The sequence below is a fragment of the Haliaeetus leucocephalus genome, unplaced genomic scaffold (genome assembly GCF_000737465.1).
Source record: "Haliaeetus leucocephalus isolate CR32 unplaced genomic scaffold, Haliaeetus_leucocephalus-4.0 Scaffold2, whole genome shotgun sequence".
Taxonomy (NCBI): Eukaryota; Metazoa; Chordata; class Aves; order Accipitriformes; family Accipitridae; genus Haliaeetus; species Haliaeetus leucocephalus.
In genome coordinates this window covers 2,220,677-2,243,130 of record NW_010972438.1, presented here as the reverse complement: position 1 = coordinate 2,243,130, position 22,454 = coordinate 2,220,677, and the positions used below count along the sequence as shown (strand labels likewise).

The window sequence follows — 22,454 nt, the reverse complement described above, 5'->3', positions numbered from 1 at the left end:
GGTAAGTTTTGCAGATTAAGTAGGTAGGGCTTTACAACCTCTGCAACCTGCAGAGTGGATTTTCTGAAGTTCTACGGCAGTTTCCAGTAACTGCCAGTGGAAGAGTCATCTTCAGTCTCTGGACTAATAACTGTGTTCATTTTGCATCAGATACATTTGTCATTACGAAAGTTGGCGTAGCCTAATCAGACAGCTTTGTCTTTGAGGTCTAACACAGTTTATCTTCATTTCACAATTTTTCTGGTTATTATTAACAGGTCTTGATTTATAGTATTCTGAATAAGTTTATTCTGTGCTTGGTCTGAATAATTTTTACTGAACTTAAATTGCTTATATCTGCAGGCCTTTGAGAATAGGAAACTGGTGAGATAGGGACAGGTTATGTAAAAAGGCTTTTTGGCAGCAAAGCCAGCAATGTGTCACCCCTGCATGGCATTTTCTTAACTCCAGCTTTTCACACGGGAAATGAATTCGGCCTGAAGTTAAGCAAAAGGTTTGTACTGACACACAGGAACTTGCACATGATGATTGTAATATGGTTAATAATGGGAGTTCCCAGGTAACTCCCATGAGCTTCAGTGGGAGAAGAGATCCCCATGATGTTGGGAAGGGATAACTGGAATAGGTGTAACTGTTTCATTAGATACATGCAGGGCCAATATTATGGCTAGGCAAAGTAGGTGGTTGCCAACTCTAGCAGAAAAGCAAATCTAGAAATGTTCCTTATTATAATTGGCAGGAGTTATTTCTATTGTATTGTTAAGAAAATGAATGTGGGGGAGAAGCAGGACAAGAAAAAATGCTCCTGGTTTACCTGTAGGAAAGAGGCTAAGCTGGTGGTGTATGGCACACTGAATCCCGTGCTACTCTGTGTTTTGCTGCAGGGGTGAACATGGATGTGATAAATTAACTGCTCCGGGAGAAAGACAGACGTCTTTGCCCACTTAAAGCTCTCTGGATGGAAAGTCTTCTGGGTTATTTTTAGGTTTTAGAATTCACTTAGAAATGCTGTCAGGTTCTTTGTTAACAGAGATGGTGATGAAAGCGTCGAAGCTGTGTCCGGTGAGCGTGTCGCTCCCGCTCAGCAGGAGCTCTGGTTTTCAGTGGGAAGCCTGCCCTCATTTGTAAGGAGACAGAAGCAGAGGTGGAACCGCAGGGTCAAAACCGGACAACAAATTAACTTGACAAATGCTGCAGCTCACTGAACTGAAAATTACATAAACCCCTTTATTAATTTATATAACCCTCAGCATCCACCTCGAGAGAGCTGGCGTCAGCGGTTCTGCACAGAGCAGCCCTGGGGTGAAGGGGGGGATGCCCAGCCGGCCCCACGCTCTCCTCCGAAATGGCGAGGGGCGAGCATGCCCTGCATCTGGGATGCTGCCGGCCGGCGCGTGGTACCCGTCCCCCCAGGGCGCTGGCGTGGGCACGCTTTGCCGGAGCTTGCGTGGCAGGTGCTGTTCCTCGTGGGCATGCTCCACACGGAGCTGCATCTCCTTCGGAAGAGATGAAAGCTTGGTCCGTTCCCTGCGCGCTCTGCAGCGTGGCGAGTTCTCCTCCGTTAAAGCAACCCTGGCAAATGAATGACAGCGGAGGAAATTGCTGAGGACTTCTCCTGTAACGCTTGTCTCTCATCTGCTAAATAAAAATTATATGCGCCGTTACTCTGCCTCACCTCCGTAGTGTTTCGGGTTTCCTTGGTCGGTGGAAGTTAATGGCAAGTAAAGTCCCTTACGTAACTGCCTCTCCATGGAGACTTGGGTTGCTGCTCGTTTAATTAGGGATCTTCTCAAAAGTTAGATTGCGTGACAAATTACCCACACGCACATGTGTTGGTATTTTCAGCGAGGGAAGGTAAAATGCAGTTGATGACATTAGTTTAGTTTCAGGCATTTTTTAACTGCTACCGCTTCGAAGTGTGGTGGTACCTTCTTTCCCACTTCATCCGCAGTTCTTCCCAAGGTGGGCTGCAAACACAGAGGATGAGATGATGGGAGTCAGCATCCCAGGAAAAGGTGATTGTTTTTCAGGAAGGAAGTGGGATTTGCTCCTAGCTTTAAGACATCTGAAGAGAGTCACTGCTCCTGCACTGAGGATGATGATGGGATCTGCTCTACAGCCCTCCTTCCCCCAGCAGCTGAGTATGGGATGCGGACGAGGGGCCATCGCGACTCGAGGTAGCACCAAGGAGCCTGCGCTGGTGACCGGAGAGTTGTGCCTCCATCGCCGCATGGCAAGGGCGAATCAGTGTGCTCAGCCAAGGAAGGTTTGGAGCTCACCATACATGTGTGAGGCTCCTTTCAGAAGCGACTGTACAAAAAGCTGTGTGGCTTCAAGTTGCTTTAACTTCCAGAGCTCTTCAGTTCAGCCTGCAAAGAGGAGCCGTGCGTTTTGCGTGCCCTCCTCTGAGTGCTCGTTAGTGTTGGGCTGTGGGCGCGTGGTGCCGTGCTGCCCGTTGCAGAAGTACCATGGGGGGCTCCGAACAAGCGAGATACCAGAAATCACAGCAGCCAGCTCTTCATTAGTCTGGTTTAGTAGGAAATACTGGTTTGGGTAAAATGCTGGACTAACACGACTCTCCCGTCTCCAGCTCTGTCTTGCACCATACACAGACCTGGACTTAGTCGACGCTTCTCCTTGTCCATCGCCACCAGTAAGAAAACTCCAGTACGGCAAATTGTGGTCTCCTTTGCTGCACTCGGTGCCTCAGACTGTCCAAAGATGATGGATAGTTATTAAATAATTGCAGAATTGATGCACGAAAGGAATCGAATCCAGAGCTATCCGACTCTTGTTTGTGTTTCTGGCACACAGGAAAGCCGCGGGACCCAAGTGGACCGGGGTGCGACCGGGGAGGGGGGGGCTCGTGCTGTCCCCCTCTGCCGCAGCCCCCAGTTTGAGGGAGCGGTGACTCAGGGACAGGTCTGTGTCCTTTGGCGTGCTGTAGCGTTGGCTGTGAAATACCGTGACAAAAATGGAAGGTTAAGCGATGCTAAAAAGGTCAACAGTGAAATAGCTGGAACCAGCCAGTCAACCCGCTCTATTTTTTTTTCACTTTCCCTGTTGGCCTAAATGTGTCCTGTCCTATTCGGTTGCCGAAAGACTTAGTTTCTTCTTCTCTATGACTGCAATTGCCCTTCTAAATTGGGAGAAAAATTTACAAAATATTACAGAAGTATTGGTGGTACAAAACATAGATTTAGTGACACAATGGTACTTTAGAGTTTGTGGTTTGGACATTTTAAACCAGATTTACCACTTAAAAAATTTGCAACAGTCACAGATAGCTGCAAGCACACAAAATCATACGTGATGGTAAATGCTTCAGAGGCAAGGATATCTTTGGATCGCTAAACTTCTGTAAATAGCACTTGAGAACTTTTGGTTGTTAATTAAAAAATGTGTCTTAAAATTTCTACTGTTTGTTTGTAACAGGCAGAATTCTTTGATGTAGGATCTTTTACGTTGTTTTAATAATACCTGTTTGGGAAACTAATGCAAAACCAGCAAACTATTGGCATGCATTAAGCAATCACCTATGTCCTTCACCATTTTAATGAGTTTTTCTCAAGTTAAAATACACCATAATTTTTTTTTTTATATATTCTGGTTATGTTACTTCAGAACATGACATTAAAAAAAAAAAAGGTAAATGTTGGTAAGGACCTACATCAACCATCGCATTCAGCTGTGGGCAGCGATCTTGTCCTTTTGTGAAATAGAGCCCTCTCCAAAATGAAGCACGCTGCAGATCCAGACCCTCCTTCACGGCGCAGCTTCCTTCAAAACAAGGCACAGAACCTGCACTAATAATTAACTCAGCGCTGAGGAAATCTGCGTCCTGATGCTCTGTTGATCCGCAGCACGTGAGGAGACTCAAGATGGCAAGCCCGTAGGAGCACGCTGTCTCTTTCACGTGTATTTTAATGTATTTAGCACAGTGAAGTCTCAACCTCACTTACCTGTTAGATACCACCATGTTAAGAACAAACAAGCCCTACTAATAACAGACAGAGCCAAAAGCTGCCAGAGCAGTCATTCCCGCAGAGATGATTTCATTTTTGTCGGGCGCAGTAAGATGCATAGGTGAGATTGAGAAGAGGGTGGATGAGGTGAGATGGTAATGATACCACGCAGTCTTTCGACTTGAGCGGCAGCTGATCCTACTTTGTGAAGTATATTTGGGCCATCAGTGTTCCTGTATCACAGCATCTTTCAGTCTTTTTGCCCGAAGGGAGGTTTTTTGTTTAGATTTTGAGGTGCCCATCTGTGTGACTGAGCAACATAGGCAAAAAAAAAAGAGGAGGGATGCTACATCAGGGTCCAGCTGCCTTGCTTGCCCTCCAGTCGTGATAGCATTGTGTCGTTCATGGTCGTTAGGTACCACGGGCCTCTTGCGTGGCGATCCTCTAGGCGTTCAGGTGTGATCCTGGTCCTGTAAACCACTAATTCTGCCTAGTCCTCTCTGTGGGATCCAGGTCCAATATAAACTTTGAAGATGATCCCTAGCAGGATTGAAGTCCTCCACAAGCAGGCAGAGGCAAGCTATTCAGAAAAACAAGGTCATGCTGCCTTTTTTTTTTTTTTTTTTTTGGTAAGCACAGGAATCAACAAAGCGATGTTATATAACTTCTATTTATATCCCACTTGCTCACTAGCTGCAGGCATACAAGAGTAGCTGAGAAGGGAATTTAATGAGCTCTCAGGGCTTGCTCACCTTCCAGAGCGGGTAGGAGCCAGCTTGTTTTTTGAAGTGCGTCAGCAAATGAAACTGGTGGTGGGTGGGTGGTTTGGGTAGGTGGACTGACTTGTTGCTATGGTTTTCTTTAATTCCTCTGTCTCTCAAGAAGATCTTACACTTTTTTTTTTCCTTTTTTTTTTTTTTTTTTCTTTTGGGGAGTCTGCAGACTTCCTTGTTTCTCACACCTACACAGAGCTTGCTGGTTCGGTAAGGAAGTGGGATTCATGCTCCTGCCATGCAGGAGCCTTGCGCAGATTAACTGAGTGACCCGCCGGGTGCGTGCTCCCACATGTATGCAGGAGGAACTCAAATAAGGCTCCGTGCTGAAAGCAGGTCAGGCCCCCGAGCCTCCCACGCTTTGGAGGCCATCTGCTCCGTCTGCGGGGGGGATTTAAACCCCAAACCCCACAGTCACGTTCCTACCTGTCCTTCCCCCAGCGTGCCTTCACCTCCTGGTGATCATCCAGTGTCACTTCACCATCCCGGGGGTTTTGTGCTGGCTCTGGAAGGGCACGAGGGGACCGTATTTCTGTCAGGTTGCTTCTTACTTTCCTCTTTGTGAAATGACTTTAAATTGCATCAAGATTTGGGGCGTTGCAGTAGGAGAACGTGTAGGATATAAGGGCTTCTTCCTGAAGTGAGTGGTGCAGCTCTGCTGCTGCTGCCATTTAAAGCTGGTTGGGAAGGACGAGCGTCGACACGGGTCTGTCTCTGTACACTTGTACCCCCCCAAAAAACATCCTCCGTAAGGTGGGGCAGACTCTCCAGCTCAGAGTAGAGCCTTGCAGGATGGCGTGTGGATGCCCGTGACAGAGAGTTTGTCTTATTTGTGGAAAACAGAGCTGGGAAGTCCCCCTTCTGCTTTCAGGACAAAGTTTATTTTACAGTTTGCAAAAAAAAAACAGGCAATTGAGGTGTTCTGGCAGATTTTCCTTATGGGTTTATTTCAAACTGTGAAGTATGTTCAGCATGAAATATTTCAGCTGCCATTTCCTTAAGCTATGCAAGACTAATGATATCCATCACTCACGCCCCAGAGTGATGGATCTTTAGCGAGCCAGGATGTATGAAAGATTTCAAGAGAGGGATCAGTGATATTTAAAATAAATAAATGAGGGGGGAGAGAAAGCAAAGTTAGGTCTGAATTTTCTGCGGTGGAAGTACGTTTAGGCACAATGCAAAGGGTTGGCATTTGTACTTAATTCAGCGCTTGTGTTAGAAGTGCAGTTCCCCTTAAAATGTGGCTGCTTTGAAGTAGTCCAGCTATAAGAAACGGTACGGGGGTGGCAAGTTCTTTCCGCAAACATGAAGTAGCACAGAAGTTTTGCATTAGTTCATGCTGGCAGCCTGTCCGGATAACCCAAGCAAGCTAACATCCCCGTAATAATTTCTCTCTAGTGTTGGAATAAAATGTCCTGAACTGAAGCCAGAGAGCTGATCTTTCTCTTGTATCTGGAGGGACTTTCCTCTTTGAAATATCCCTGACTAGCCAAGTTCACGGGGTGTTTGCTGTTCACTGGCGTTAGAGAAATGGGGAGGGAGATGACAGCAGTTTGCTTTAATTTCAGGTGTTTGCTGGGGCTTTGCTTTCCCCTATTTATTGGTAATCAGATATTTGTTTTCCTGGGGAATTCTTTGGGATCTCTTGGGACGGTCTGGCGGGGCTTAATAGCTGTGGTCTGTTGAAACAGCTTTGTGAATTACAGAGGGTGTGGTCCAGAAAATACTCCGTCCTCGGCAGGATGACGGCAATCTCTGTTTGGTTCTGCAGCCAAACGCTTGCCTAAAATCAGGCCACCCTTCTTTCAGGAGGAAGCACGCATCCGAGCAGATGCGTCTTAAACCCAACGCTTGCTAATAGGTTTTAGTTATATTTCTCATAACATGATTGTTCAGACAGTGCATACAGTCCAGCCTGTAATTACCGAGTCTGGGGCGGAAAGCCAAGCTATTCAATGCAAAACAATCAAACGGTTGTTCCTTTTCTTGGTTGGCAAAACAGTTGTGACTTCAGGGCAGATTCAGGTAACGGCGTAGAGGAAGGTGTACCCAGTAAAGGTGATAGCACATAGGCAAAACTGGATAAGCCTTTCAAATGCAAGAGCTAGAAATTAGCTGCCTTCAGCTGATTTTTTTTTTTTTCCCCATTTAACAGTCCTACACTGGGCACAGACTCACTCAGCATTAAGTTTATTGTGGATTAGTTAAATTGATAGTGGATTAGTTAACTGCGTCTGTACTTTGTACACCTTACACAAAGGTATTAGTGTGCTGCAGTTTATGGCTTCGCTCTCCAAAGGGCAGATGTCAGTTCTGCTGGTTAAAAACCCAGTTTGCTACCACTTGCTGGTACATGAGACACGTTGAGGAGCATTTGTCCATGCCGTGTAGTTATCCTGTCTCTGTAATCCCACTCCCATGAACAGCTGGGTAGCTTCCCTTCCACTCATCGTTGGAAATTACGTGTATTTTATGTCACAGGTCTTGGAAGGCAAGGCAGGAAGGGAGAAGAGGTAATGCTAGGAAATGTGCCTGTTCTTTGCTGATTTTTTTTTTTAATGTGATTCTACAATCCAGATTGTTAATGATCTGCAATATTTGAGAACATGCCAAAAAATAACCACCACAGAAAAAGATACTAATTCTGAATAAAATGCCAGCAAGCAAAAATAGTATTTTCAGTTTAGCAAAAAAGATAGGTAAACATTTAACAGTGTATGTAAATAATTTGAAGGGGATAGGATACCAAGTTCCTGGGAGTAACTACAGAAGAAACATAAAGGTCAAAAAAAAAATTTAAGTTCAGTGACTGGAAGTTAGTGACATAAAAAGGAGCTTAATCACATGTTTCTAAAAATTATTAACCACTGGAACAGACTACAGACAGACATAGTTCATCATCTCCAATGCCCTCTGAAGAAAGGATGCTTTTCTCAAAAAGATGCATTACTTAAACACAACTTTGGACTCAGTTAATGAGCGAGAGTGAAGGGCTGATGGTGCTCGAGGGTGGGCCAGGCTGTAGCTAATCAATGCACTGCAATTTAAACTTGACCTTTGATGTATTTTCTAGTAAAATCAATCACTTGGTTTGCAGCTTTTCTTCTGCGACATGTTTTGTGTGGACCAGGGAAATCAAGTCATAGATGGTACGGTGATGGTATTTACTTACCATCCCCCTTTGGCTCAGAGGCAGTATGCTGGAGGGTACAAAGGTGTAAGGGGGATATTCTGCTGTGCATGAGGTTTCTGGTTGGATTTCTTTAGGAGCAGAGTTGGGTGACGGAGAAGAGAAGGAAGGAGAAGTGATTCCACAGGTTTCCATGGTACCTGGTGTTACTACTTGTTTTACTCTGTGGTATTTTAATAGACCGCTTTGGATGTCAGCAGAAGGAATCGGTGTGGCTGACTTTGGAGACATGTGATGCCCATGCTGGGTTCTTCTCCTTCCATCCCCTCGAAACAAATACAGGCTCATCATAGCACTTGATGTATCGTATGCCTGTGAAAGAAACAGCGTACTGCTGCTTGCCTAGTGCTTCATACCTGCATGGAAATAGTGCACCACAGAAATATATATGTTCTCCAGTCACCTGCAAGACTTTGAACTTGCAAACCTTTATGCGAGAAGGTTTTCCCCTTCTGTTTCTTAACAAAGCTTTTTCCATTGCCCTGAGTTAGTTTTGAATGCATTCGTGTAGGTGGTGGTTGCTCGGTCTTTAAAAACGATTGAGAACTCTTTGCGTGATGTCGTTGCTGATGGTGAGCATAGCTATATTGTTAGAAGCTTGTGCACGTCATCTGTGGATGTTTTTGAGTCCCTTTCATTCTGCGGCTGTGTAATTAATTGTGATCACGTTATCTCTGATATTCTCGCATCAGAGAAGTCTTGGTTCATTTCATCAGCTGGTTGCTGTGCTCTGGAGATGTATTGCATTTCATTGAGGTTCGTGTACTTGTAAAGCCATTTGCTGAACCTGGCATTCATAAAGCAAATCTCATGATCCTCTGTGTGTCATATGATGTCTCTTGTTTCACGGCAATGACTCTTAACAGTCATTAATAAAACACAGTTGAAATAAAATACAGTTTCATACTGCGCGATTTTAGCGCTCTAAGGGCAGGCAACTGGTCCCCTGCCAGTGTCTCGAGTACGGGATGAAGCTTCGATCTTCCCTGGCCTTTCAGGTAGCTTTTCCTCTGGTACCTCGTGCCAGGATAGCCAGCTACCATCCACATACTGGTACGTTATGGGTCATGGTTCCCTGCCCTACAGGAGGTTGTTAGGCGATCACAAGTCCCAGCTTGGTGGTCGCTAAATCGTCAGGGTCTGTCTGGAGGACGAGGAGACAGCTTTTGGGCTCCTCTGCCCGGGGAGGGCAGCCCTCGCTCTTGCTGACAAGATGCTTGGCTTTCGGGTTCGCAGCGGTTTTGTTAGGGGCCCCCCCAAAGGGACGGCGGGTGTCGAATGCTCCCGTGTCAGCGGTACGTTAAAAGCACTATTCTTCCACAAGGCGTACGAGCGCAGAGGTTTGCTGTTCTCTTCGTTCCAGGCTGCTCTCCTGGCATTTTCAGCATTCTCGCCTGTGGTTGCATGATGTCTGTGTGCAAGCCGGGACCCTGGCATACTGTAGTCTAAAATGGCCACTCTATTTCCATTTTAAAAAGGGAGATTTTTTTTTTCCAGTTTTTGCTTTGAGGCTGTATCTGTAAATAAACTTCGGGATTTCTGTCATAGTTATCACCACCGATTACCTGCTCGAGCGCAACTTGCAAGATCGCACCTCTTAAAATACAGTATCTTTTGATAGCTGGCATGTGGTTGATTCATATGTGTGAGGGTGTTAGGCATCCTGACCTAAACTGAAACAATCATTTTGTGACAACCATTGAACGTATGCACAGCACACACAAGAAAGCTTTACTGGAAATGTTCGTTTCATTTGTTTTTTCTCTGAAGTGCAGTGGAAAGTCAGTTAAGAAGCTTGAAAAGACAACAAAAATCAAGCCTGTCAGCAAGTAACAATTACTCGCATAGAAAGTATTTCTTCAGTGTGGTTCATTAAAAAAAACTTCTCCTTCACCACTGCTTCATCACAGGGAAACTCCTCCTGTACGGGCTCTTGAGATGTGCAGCCAGGTGACAACCATCGCTCGCCTGAGGAGTAAATCACGTTATTTTTCGGAAAACGGTTACCCTTTCTACAGCCGATGGTTTATGCTGGTCTATCTGTTCTGTGAAATATTATTATTGGTATTCTCGTTGTGTAATACTGTTAGAGTAAAATTTTCAAGATGCGACTTAAATGCAAACTCCTTCTCTGTCTGTACTCGTAGCCACCAAGTAACAGACTGTTTCCAAGGGTTGCCTGTCTAAATAACCCAGCCCTGGGTTTGGTTACTGGTCGGCAGCTCAGGGAAAGCGTGTTAATACATCTCTTAGTTACGACAGTATTCTGTCCACTAGGTCTGGTCAGGTCAAAGAACCAGTTTAGAACAGAAAAAAACACCAAAAACTGGATAAGTAAACTGTCATTCAGACAAAGGATGTTTTTATTTGGGCATATTTTATGAGAAAACATTAAAATTCTTGATATAAAGTACTGGATTAGAGAATAATTCTGCAAATACTGTTAAACGAATTGACCACCCAAATCATCTTGCGTCGTGTCACAGGGCCCAGCACAGTTTCTGTTGCAACGACTTTCGGTAGAAGGCATCTCTGCAGTGCACTGGCGTGTCTGTTTTATCAGACTGGTTGAAGGGATGTCAGGAGAAGGTACCAGTGTGGCTGGTGCTGCGGTCGTGTGATGCCCGCGCTTGGTTTTTCTGCTTTCCCTCCTCTCTGTTAATCACTAGAAGTAAGAACAAACTCTTAAGAGTTTACCTGAGATGCTCTGGGCAGGTAGAAGGTATTGTAGTGGTGGGAGGGATATCTCATGTGAATATTGACCAGCTTCTTTAAATAGTAGCATTCCTCCTTTGTCTGTAATCAAAGACGCAACTTTATTAGTGTTTCAAAGTCATCCAGCGCTGTTCTGACTGCAGCTGCTTGGGAGTGATCAAAGGCAGGCGTACCAGAGACGGCCTTGTGTGCTCCGCTTCGCAGAAAAGCGGGCAGGATATATTGCTATTCCCATTTTAATTTGTTTTTTCAATAAATCAGGCTTCATTCCTATTCATCATGTAAAGCTGTTGGATCGTGAGCCGCTGCAGAATGCTAACTAATTTCATAATGCTCTGCATAAGGTGACCCACTTACAAGTTCATCCTTCAGTCGTGTTTAAGCTCTGGTCCTGATTTATGTAACAGCATATTGGTTTCATCAAGAATTGTCTGATCACTCACTGTGTTGGCTCCTTTTTGACCTGTACATGATTTGTATTCTCCTCAATTTTAGGGAGAACTTTCTGTCTCTGTGCACATATGGGCAGAAGAACATTAATAAACCTTTGTAAAACTAGTCAATGCTTTGAGTTTTTCTGTCACTTAAAGATATATTAGAGTAGGGTTTAAAAGGAGTTTTAAGAAGTCTGCTGCAGTCAGGGCAGTGGAAACTTAGCATGAAATGTCCCTCATCGCATTGCCCTGTTTGTACATTTTTGGACTGTGATTAACATCGACTATTGCATGTTATGAGTCACAGTCCCTTTGATTTGAGGGTGGGAAGGGAGGACAGTTCTTTTTTCGCTGTGTTTTGCTCATACTCTTTTGTTTCTGAACTGAGAATCAAATCATAGATAATTCCATTGTCCTTACCTTACCTTTATTCATTGTACTTATCTTAATTCCATTGTTGAGAGAGAAGTGTGCTGCCTAGATGTATTAGGGCTAGTGTGATTTATTGCACTCACTTTTCTTTAAAAATGTGTTTGGAAGTTGTTAATAAGGGAGTTAACGTAGCTGAGACACTTGGGCTTCCTTAACAATAAAATACGAGTTTCTATTGCTCTAGGCTTTGGTTTACTGAAAGCTAATTAACCTTGCAGTCCTCCAGGATATCATGCAGTGCAGAAAGGTGAAATAATCTGTATTCAAGTCTGTGTATGAAGATATAGATCCTGTTCCCTTTTCTCCTAGCATTCGTTCTTCTGCCGACTGACGGAAGATAAGAAATCTGAAAAGTTCTTTAAGGTTTTTTATGATCGCATGAAAGTGGCACAGCAAGAAATCAAGGCAACTGTCACAGTCAATACTAGTGACTTAGGAAATAAAAAGAAAGATGAAGACTCAGACAGAGATGTACCAAGCAGGAAAAGAGGTAATCCCCAGTTGTTCCGTTTCTGAAGTGACAAGGGAGTAAAATGCTGTGTTTTGAACTCATTTCAATTGATGCAATAATGCTCTGATCTCTGATCCCACAGAGCAAAGTTCAGAGATCAGTGGTGCCCTGGCTCAGGATTTCAAGAGCTTCATCCCCTCTTCATCCATTTGTGAGATTGTGCTATTGAAATGATGAAAAGTATTTCTGAGATGAGACTCTGCCGCCTTGTCTATCGTGACAAGCTGCCCAAATCTGATCCGTAGTAATGACCCTGGACTGTGGGTTGTGGTCAGTGCCTTCTCTAACAATAAGTGGAGAAATCCTGATTTTCTTCTATAGCAGGTCCTTTTATCATAACCCCTGATAGTGCTAGATGTGTGTGCCCTAACCAATTAATACCAGAATTTATAACTTTAATGTGGTTCGCATAAAAGGTGCAAAGAGAGTGACATGATACCCTTCTAAACTCGAGACCCTCACATCACACTAAACATACTTACCGAAAGAAATGATGATGAATAGCCGGCCTGCGTGTGAAACTGTAATGGGAAATGTATGAATAGATTTTCTGGTCCCTTTTATTCAGTTTGCCTAAGGAAGATCTGTTCTTGTGTGTTTTAGTGAGAGAGCCTATGACCCAAATTACCGAGGAGGTCCGGGATCAGTTACTGGAGGCCTCTGCAGCTACGAGAAAGGCTTACAACACTTACCGGAGGGAAGCTGATCCCGATGACCATTATTCGGCAGGAGAAGGAGCGCAGTCTGCAGCAGACAAGAGCAAAGATGACCTGGAGATGAGTGCTGTCATCTCAATAATGCAACCCATCCTCCGGTTCTTGCAGCTGCTCTGCGAAAACCACAATCGGGATTTGCAGGTACAGCCTGGTTCCTGGGCAGGCATGCTCATGTCGCCTTGTGCAGTCACTGCCATCGCATCGGTCTGGCTAATCCCATGCCTTTTAAAATTGATACGTGACCAACTATTTTCTTCGGTCTTGCAGATAATGCAAAAAAAGTATTTATACCTTGCTGGGCAAATACAGGGAAGTCTAGTTATCCAGTGTTCAGTGGTCTTTTCTATGTATATAAAAGGTGGTGGGATCAACACCTGATGTGGCTTTTTAAAAGTATATACTCAAAGCAAGCAAGCGTTCTGCTGTGACGTTACTGATCTGCTTTTGGGAGGGGAAGGAAAGGGAAAAAAGAAGTCATGTAAGAAAATAAAGAGAGCATTGAGACTTTGGTTCCAGCAGCCCTCAAGCATATGTGAAGAGGTTCCAGCGAACAGGTTCTCATGGGTTTTCGCGGATCTGTTCATGTGTGTAGAGATGAACACATGGGGATGGTATCAGGAAAGCCTCAGCTGGAGTTGAATCTGGTGAGGGACAGGAAGGGCAACAAGAAGGGTTTCTAGGTTGCATCCACAGCAGGAGGAGACTAGAAGAACATGGGTCTGCTGCTGAAGGGGGCAGAGGCTCTGGGGATAAAGGACATGGAGAGGGCCAAGGTACTCAGTGCCACCTTCACCTTGCTCTTTACTGGTAAGACCGGTCTTCACAAACCCTAGGTCCCTGAGACCGGAGGGGAGGTCTGCAGCAAGGAAGACTTACCCTTGGTGGAGGAGAACTGGGTTAGGACACGTTCAAACGATCTGGACATGCGCAAGCCCACGGCACCTGGTGGGATGCCTCAGGCCCCCTGCGGAGTACTGGGTCCAGTATTGGGGTCCCTAGTCCAGCAGGGAGTCTCAAAGAGGACTAAGGGACTGGAGCATCTGACGGGCAAGGAGAGGCAGAGGGAGCTGGGAGAGGTCAGGCTGGAGAGATCCAAAAGGTCCCTGCCGACCTCCGCTGTCCTGGGATGCTCTGTGATGGGTTTGTATTATTTGAAATAGCAAGCCCAGAACTTGTACATTAGTAATCTTATCTAGCGCGTGCCTCCGCAGGAGATAAGATTTTTGCTTACAAATGGACTGCAATTAAGATGATTTTTGTTCAGCGTAACCACTGCTGCTGGATTAGAATTGAATAAAAGCGAGGAGCTAGTGAGACGCGGTACAATGTACTAAATGCCCTCATAAAGGAGGAATAATTGCCGTGATTGCATATTGTTGTACGGCACGCCAGAAGTGTAGGACCCTGCGTGAGTGCTTTTCAGACCTGCCAAATCACTTCCGCTGAACTCGAATGCCCTGCTGCTGGCAATATGTGAAATCAAATCTGTATGGTAATGTTCCTGTGCTGTGAACGTGGAATTCTTCTAGCGTTTTATAGGTGCCGAGGTTACATACATCAGGGTTTCTCCTAATTTTTTCAAAAAACTATTTGATCTTTGTTTTGTCAAACAATTTTCATGCCGTTAGCGATGTCAGAGACAAGTAGGACGGCAGTTCTATGTGGCAGTAGTCCAAACCGCACGCACATGATCCTTTGCTGCTGCTGTCTTTGGCTAGGCTCTGAAAGCTATAGGAGCAAAATTGAATTCAAGCCAACGCAGAAACTTGGCCTGAGCAGTTCACCATCCTGAACAATTAAATTCCCCAAACAGCAGGTAGTTGCATTCAGCTCTGGGAGAAAAAGGTGTTTTTAAAAAAAAAAAAAGGTCGGAGGAAGAATTTTTCAAATCTAATCCTCTTGCTGCTTGCCTGCCTTGATGCTTGCCTTTCCCCTTCAGCCCTGAAGGGGAGGCAGGAGTGTCCAAAGCCTCAAAGCCTTTGTGTCTGCAGCTAGCACGTTGTAACTGAACTCCTTATCAATATTGCCAGTGGACTCACTGCTTAAAGGAGTAAGACAGACCTAATCTAGAAGCTGTGTGTCTTCCAAAATTGTGTAAGTTAGATTTGAATTAGAAGTGAATAGGGATCATCTGCCCAGTGCAGTTGTAGGTTTGTCAAACCAAGCATTTTACAAGCTGTTAGCAATTGAGAGTAGCCTGATGTTGTGCAAAAACAGGAAAATGCAAGTCACGGCTGTAAGAGTCAATACATGTTTTACATGAGGAGGAAGTCTTTGTGAAATGCAATACTGTGCCTTTTGCATCACTCGGTCGTTCCCTTCACAGATAAAGCTGCAGTTTGTCCCGTGTTGCACACAGGATGCTGTCCCCCTCCAGCTCGCTCCGTGGGTCTGGAGGAGGAGTTGCAATATCTTCCTCAAATTAATGCAAGGACTGGGACAAATGGATGGATGCTTAAGTATGTTCTGTCACCCACTTCAGGCTGAATGCATCAAATTTTCCTGTGGAGTACTCTTGATATCTCTGTTTCTCTCTCAGCACGCAGATACTTGGGTGCTCTTATTAAACTTGCATTGGGTCTGACCCTCCATTCTGCACGAGAGCTCAGCCTTGAAAGCAAAGCTGTCATGGCTCTGAATTGCTGTAGCCAGCCTCTTGTCCGGTCTGCTTCGGCTGGGCTACAGCCCTACCAGTTTCCTTAGGAGGTCTTTTCTTTGCCATCTCTTTTCTGAATGAAGGCGTCCCTGTATACTACAGAAGCAGTCACGAGAACTGAAGCTTGTGACAAGCTGAGTGATGCATCCAGGGAGCGCTTTGCTGGAAGCAAGAGCTGCGCAGGCTGGAGGAGAGGAGCGGGGATGGCCAGCGGGGCAGGGAGCAGCGCCCTCCCTCCGGAGCTGGTGCCCGGGCAGGTGGTACCCAGCAGCCTCCCACGCCACCACAGCCAAGCGTGCAGCTTCAGTGTTACACTTAAAAATCCCATCTTCGTGGGAAAAATAGTACTCCAATTCTTTTTTTCTCATCAAGTGCGTTATTTCCATGAAATAAAAATATTGCTAGCCAGTCTTGCTCAGAGTAAAGGTCTAAATTGGTAGATTAAATGCTGCTTTTGTGAAAAAAAAGTAATAATTGATGCACTTTTTAACATTGGATTTGACTGTTTCTTTTACTCATAATCCCTGGAGACAAAGCCTAAGTAATAAAGAACAGTAAAGTTCTGCATACTGCAGGAGAGTGATTCAGTAATTTGGCTAGTGGAGCAGTACTGCTGCATGCAGAGAATGAGCCGGTTTAGCTCGCCATGTTTTAGGCAAGAAGCGTGTGTGAGAATTAACTTTCTAAGACCAAAGAGCAAGCCTGTATTCGGTGAAAAATGCCTTGCTTGATTGCTTCTGAAGAAAAATCTGTTCATTTAAAAATATTTCTTTACTAAGACCTTCTTCTTATTTATGTTCTTTCTTTGCGGAGTTTTTCCAATTAGGGATCAGATCTCTGCTAAAACAAAGACTGTTCAAAGAAAACATTTAGACTTTGGGGGGAATTACCCACTTAAATGGTAGAACTATTCATTCCAAGGATTCTGTGTTCATCCCTGCTTGAGCAAACCAAGCTAGTATTCTGTAAGTAGCCAGTTTTATTTTTAGTCATCGTGTTTTCTCTGAAGGGTACTCGGCTTTAGGCTGTGTACTGGGAAGCAAAGTCTCCGACACCCCGACATGCTGTAGAGGCATTAGGAACTGGCTGCAGGTGCTGCCTTTGCAAGTGTAGCCCTATCTGGCCATGTGTCCCAGAAATGGGGAGGACTGGGCTCCCTAAAAATGGATAGCATGAAGTCAGCTAATGTCTCCAGAAGGTTATTCACAAAGGTAGGAGTTGAAAGACTGCCTGACTTTGAGTGCATTTCGTCCCATCGGAAAGTATTTCTCTCTCAACTGAGTAATAGAATCCCTAAAGTTAGGCAGTATGAATGCTCTTTTCCCTCTTTTCTCCTCAAGATCCCACAAGCTGCATATTTTTCAAATGTTCTAGCTGAATCTGCAACTCTGTCACTTTTTATTTGGAATGCAGGGTCTTGCGGATGGCACATTCCTCAGGTTCGTTCCCACTGAAAGCAATAGGATGGCATGTTCGATATTGAAGAGTTGTGTTCCCACTCCGTAGCCTGTGAGATGCTCTGGATGACAGAAAATTAAGAGCTCAATCTATACTGGCTGAGATGGCAACAGACATTCCCTCGGGCAGTTTCTCACGATGCAGTGGGGTCTTGTTTTCTACTAATTTTTCCTTCCCCTTGTTAGCCATCTAACATTGTCCTTCTGCCCCCTGTGACTCATTTCTCCTCTTTCCTTTGTGTTTATTGACTTTGGATCAAGAAGCTAAGGCTGGTATAAACCTAGCTATAATCAGAATAAATGCCGTACCGCAGCTGGGGAGCATTTTGTTTCATCACTTTCAGTATTATCCATTATCTCTGCTTTTTTTCCTGGAGAGAAGGCACAAGCTCCGATTTCTGTAGCGTCAACCTTTCTACGTTTTGACAAGTTAATCAAAAGTCAGGATACTAAATGAGCAATCAGTTGAAATGTGCTGAATCACTGTCACCTTTAGTCAGCATTCATAGACAGCATTTTCCTTTTTTAGCTTAGCCTTCAATTGAATCTGGCAATTTCTCAGTCTGTTTGCCTTAAAGGACTTATTAGTCTGATGCAGGCAGTAGAGGCAATCAGTTAACAGTGCTCCTCTGCAGGCTGGCAGAAAAGACCTTGCTGGTTCCATAGTCCCATGCATCTTGTTCATCTGGGGGGGGGTTCGCCTTTGAAGTGTTTTGTAACCTGCTAGAATTAGGCTGGACAGACGTTCTCCTGTTGAAACTTCAAGGAAAAGAAAAGTGGTAGTGGTTATCCATTTTTACAGTGCGCCACTGGGAAAACGCTGACAAACAGCATCTGAGTCACTGGGAAATTGTTTTTTGTTAATTGTCCTTCTTTGTTTTCGTTGGGTCAGGGTTTTTTTCATTTGGAATACAGGAGAGAGGAAGCATGCTTAATCCATGCTGATAAACCTGGCATTTCATTAGAGGAGCTGCTCCTAATCAGCAGCTTCAAGCAGGGATTGCAATAATTATGTGGGAAGAAATGCAATTGAGAGAATTGCATTTCGAGACACCTTCCTTCAAGGCATGCAGTCAGGTGCCTCCTCACTGTGTGTGCAGGTGCTGCTGCTGTGAAGCCAGAGCCAGGGAATTGCTGCTTCTGTCTTGGAGAAAGGTCTCAGGAGGAGAGAGCCTTGAGTGATGGTTAGCAGTGAAATGTAGCAGGTAGGCTGGAAGGAAAGCTTGCAGGCTCAGGAGAGCTTTCTGATCCGCAGTGAATAGCCTATTCCGTGTTGGGTTTCCGTGCTCTAATGGATGCACTCTGTTTATTTCTGCTCGTCTTCTATAAAATTTGAAGCCAACAAGCTGCTCAAGAGAGCAGCACGTTGCAAGCAAGCCCTGAAAGAGGCTTAAATTGCTTGTACAGGCTGTAGTGAAATTAGAGCAGTATACCATGCAGTGCAATTGTGGGTGGATGAACCTAATAAAATATTATGATCCAAACATCAGTTTGTTTGGTTTTTTTTTTTCCTTTCCCTCCTGGCTTTGACACTTTCCTCGCAGAATTTTCTACGCTGCCAGAACAACAAGACCAACTACAACTTGGTGTGCGAGACGCTGCAGTTTCTGGACTGTATCTGTGGAAGCACAACTGGTGGACTTGGACTTCTTGGTCTGTATATAAATGAGAAAAACGTAGCGCTGATCAACCAGACGTTGGAAAGTTTGACCGAGTACTGTCAGGGGCCTTGCCACGAGAACCAGGTAATACATCCATAGCTGTGACAAGCATCACCCTTTCTCCCTGCACCCACAGCGTGTGCTCTGCTGGGCTTGGCTCTCGGTCTGCTAGACGTCTTCTCTTATAACGCTGCTCCCTTTACTTGCCCTACAAAGGGGTTTTGGTTTGGGTTTTTTTTCCCTAATAAACTCATAATAATCAATTTCTCTTTTTTGGGCCCCCCTCTGAGGACGTGAACCACTCAAAGCAGTAGAGAGTTTTCTGCTTTGCTGAGATTTAAGTTGTTTTATTAGACTTGACAGACAGGGAAGAGTGGAGTATTTTTGTACTTGAAATACTGTCTAGAAAAAATGTTGCTAAAACCAAGCTCTGTTGCCTGTTGTAAAAGAGGCCAGAAATGTGGCCCCCCCCAGCCCGATGGGAGAAAGTTGAGCTCTGTAGCTTTGTTAATGAAGGCGATAACCACTGTTCTCAGACGTAGCCTTGCACGCAGAACCAGGTGCACGTTGCTGCCGACTGTCCCTGCGCGGGGACGCGACAGTGGCTCCCAACGAGCACGGGGTGGGTGTTGGTGAGGGCCGCCAAGTCTCTGCTGGGGGCTGAGGCAGCCTCTGTCCAGCTCCCCCCAAACCGTACTCGCCGTCAGCGGTACGTTCTGCTCCGAGCAGGAAGAACTGTTTTAAAGCAAGCGTGGTGGTTTAAGTAACCGCGTTACAGGGAAGGGGTAACTGAATAATGACAGTAATCCTGTCAGATAAAGCAGTTACTGACCCACAGCTGGAGTTGGTCCGCTCTGTTCCTCGAGGGTTGAATAATCAGCAAGGAATATGGGAAGACACTTTGTTGGCATAAGCAGGAGTTTTTAGGTGCTCCAGAATTACAGTTTGCTCCAGTGGGAGGGACCAGAGGGCAGGGGCAGCTGTACTGCTCAGCTGTGCTTTTCCATTTCACCTTCCCGCAGGTTGTACAGCCGTGCTTTTGAGCAGCATCGCCAATTAGTCAGGCCCATGTCTTCTGCCTTCGGTCTGAACGTGACCCTTGCTGTAACTGTTTCGATGAGTCAAATGAGGTCTGAAAGTCTAGACTAAACCATACTAAAGAGATAGCTACCCCAAAATAGTTTTCCAAACTCTGGCTGCATATTTTGGCATTGACTCAACAAATAACACATGCTCTCTGTGTGTGTGTGTTTGCTGGAGAACACTTTTCCCATTGAGCTGACATGACCTGCGAAGTCCTGTGTTGTGGGGTGGGTGTCACCTTTCTAACAAGCAAACCTCTGCACTTAGACACGTGGATATCTGCTTATTTTCTCTATTTGCATATTAATTGAACCATAGCATGGTATAGACTGGAATGTGACTTTCCAAAAAGTCTTCAAGAATATCTGTTCTTTAAAGTGCCTTTTCTTCATGCACTCAAACGTAATTTACAGCAAAGCTAAACAAAGCGGGGGGGGGGGTACCTCTGCAAGGGAATGCATGAGGCTGTACACATCAGTTCATAACTGACAGTTTCTCTCTGTTATACGGGTCAGGTGAAATAACAACCTTTAGATATAGGTATGGATCCTCGCAGTGGAGCTTGACGACAGAGCAGGGCTCTGGATTTTGAAGCCAGCAAGCTGCTGTTGCTTGGTACATTTCAGTTATAGACCATTATAAAAGCAGGGTTAAAGGGTAAGCAAGAGGGTTACAGAAATTCACATTCTTTGGTTAGACAGGACTGAAGTAGGTGTTGATTGGCAGATCTAAAATAAAGAAAACTCTCTCTAATCTCAGTAAAACAGTGTTCTTCCTCAGCTATGTATTCAGCCTGGACTCTTTGGCATGTAAATGCTTCATTTATCAACTGTGTTGCTTTCTGCTTCCTGAGGCTGGGTGGTTTCTGTAGGACATGCCATGGCTGATGATAGGAAAAGCTTGAAACAAAATGCCTTAATCTTTTGTTATTCCACTGACGGGAGTTTTCTGTTCAGTTATCCATCTCGAACAGCTTATGAGGTGATGAAAGAGGTGACTCTTCTGTTCTGGCTGGGTCACCAGCCTAGGCTGCATTTTTAGTGTAGACAATTAGCGAAGTTTGATGAATTTTCTTTGGACAGAACTGCATTGCTACTCACGAGTCCAACGGTATTGACATCATCACAGCATTAATTCTCAATGACATCAACCCTTTGGGAAAGAAAAGGATGGACCTTGTGTTGGAACTGAAGGCAAGTGAATATTTTGTGCGATCCATGTTAACAGTAAGATGAAACATAATTTTATTGTTGGAATTACGTGGGTGTTTATTATATCCCAATATTCATAAGTGCCAAAAAATTATATGCATCAGCGAGCTGGAGGCAGTGCCCAAAGATTATTTGTCAGAGGCATTTCATCTTTTAAACGATAACATGGAGGCACCAGTTTTCAGATGGGGGGAGGATGCAGGCAGCCAAGATATGCTGAGAAATCCTAAAATAATTTCCTGTTAAAGATTTAAAGCTGATGAAAACTTCTCCATTGTTTCAGAGCTTTTACATATACAATGGAAGTAAAATTTCTCGTGCTATGTCTAGTTTCCTCATACTTTACTGCTGCTGTTTAATCAGTTGATGTTTAATCATCAAGAATTGTTTAGGGCGGTTCATATTAATGCTGAAATAATTAGCCCTTGTGCTGGTTTCAAAATACACTAGCAGGTTGTCTTCTAGCAACAGCAGTCACAGAGCACTCCTGCATCAGCATATGTTTTAGAAATATTTCCTTTCTGACTTATTGTCCTGTCTTATAGTGCAATGTCTAGTTGTTTTCCGCTGCCGACTCACACCATTATTATGGGTAGTGTGGGTTTTTTATTATTCTAAATAAAAAATGCTTTTAGACTCAATTAGCATTATACTTCAAAATTAAATACTTTTATTGGTTTTTATTGTCAGTCATGATGGATTTTAATCTTAATTGTTCGTATTAAAGTAGTCTGGTGCCTTGTGGTAGTTTCCCATTTCCTCCCTCTATTTCTTGGCATGAGCAGGTTGCAGAGTAATTTTCAGTTAAAAGCAGCGGAGCACGTCTGTGTCTTCAGCCTTGGCTGTCCTTTGATTTAATCAACAGTATCTTGAGTAAAGCTGAGCTGCACCATTTTGGAGTTGAGAGCTTGTGGTAATGCTGCAGTATCTTCAAAACAAAATAATACAAGCTTGCAACCTCAGCGTTTCGGAAATCCGAACCTTAACTTGGGTTAGTTTGATGGCCCCCGATAAGTAGGGCTCGGGAAATAAACTGGTAAAAAAATACTGCGAAGTTGTGTATATCAGTAATTAGAGGGGAAGGAGGGCTTGGCGAGGAGAGGCTGCAGGAGCCCTGCAGTGGGCTGGCGGGGAGGATCTGCCTTGCCCGCGGGTCGTGTTTTTCAGAAGCCGGCTGTCTCGAGCCCTTAGCCCGGGTGGCAGTGCCCAAGCTGGGTACCCTCCTCATTTTTGGAGTCCTGGCAGTGATTGCTGGTGTTCTTCCCTCCCTTCAGAACAACGCCTCAAAACTGCTCTTGGCGATCATGGAGAGCAGGCACGACAGCGAGAACGCGGAGAGGATCCTCTACAACATGAGGCCCAAAGAGCTGGTGAGTCCCTGGGTCGCTCTGAAACTCCCGACTCCCTTCAAACCAGCGACAGCAGCACTGGGGAGACTGGGGCGGTCGCGTCCCCCCCAGGCGTGCTGCAAGAGGTCTGTGCGTGGATTGCTGGGCAGTGGAAGAGCTTTCAAGGATTTGGTTAAATGAGTGCAATATCCCCGGGGGGGGTCTGTCTTGTTCCCAGGCAGCACGAGCAATTAGGGAAGCCACGCCGAATGCCACGGAGGAGGCATTCAGCAACCTGCGTAAGGCAGGGAAGGAGCGT

The 22,454-nt window shown here is 45.0% G+C and overlaps 1 protein-coding gene across 1 annotated transcript in view; it reads left to right on the top strand.

The window, feature by feature from the left end:
* ITPR1 (inositol 1,4,5-trisphosphate receptor, type 1) overlaps positions 1-22,454 on the top strand; it is a 165,127-nt gene that overhangs the window by 105,196 nt on the left and 37,477 nt on the right. The window contains exons 40-44 of the mRNA XM_010570399.1: positions 11,822-12,002; positions 12,627-12,880; positions 18,397-18,597; positions 20,679-20,789; positions 22,082-22,177. Of these exons, the coding sequence (XP_010568701.1) occupies positions 11,822-12,002; positions 12,627-12,880; positions 18,397-18,597; positions 20,679-20,789; positions 22,082-22,177 (843 nt within the window). The remainder of the gene's footprint in view (positions 1-11,821; positions 12,003-12,626; positions 12,881-18,396; positions 18,598-20,678; positions 20,790-22,081; positions 22,178-22,454) is intronic.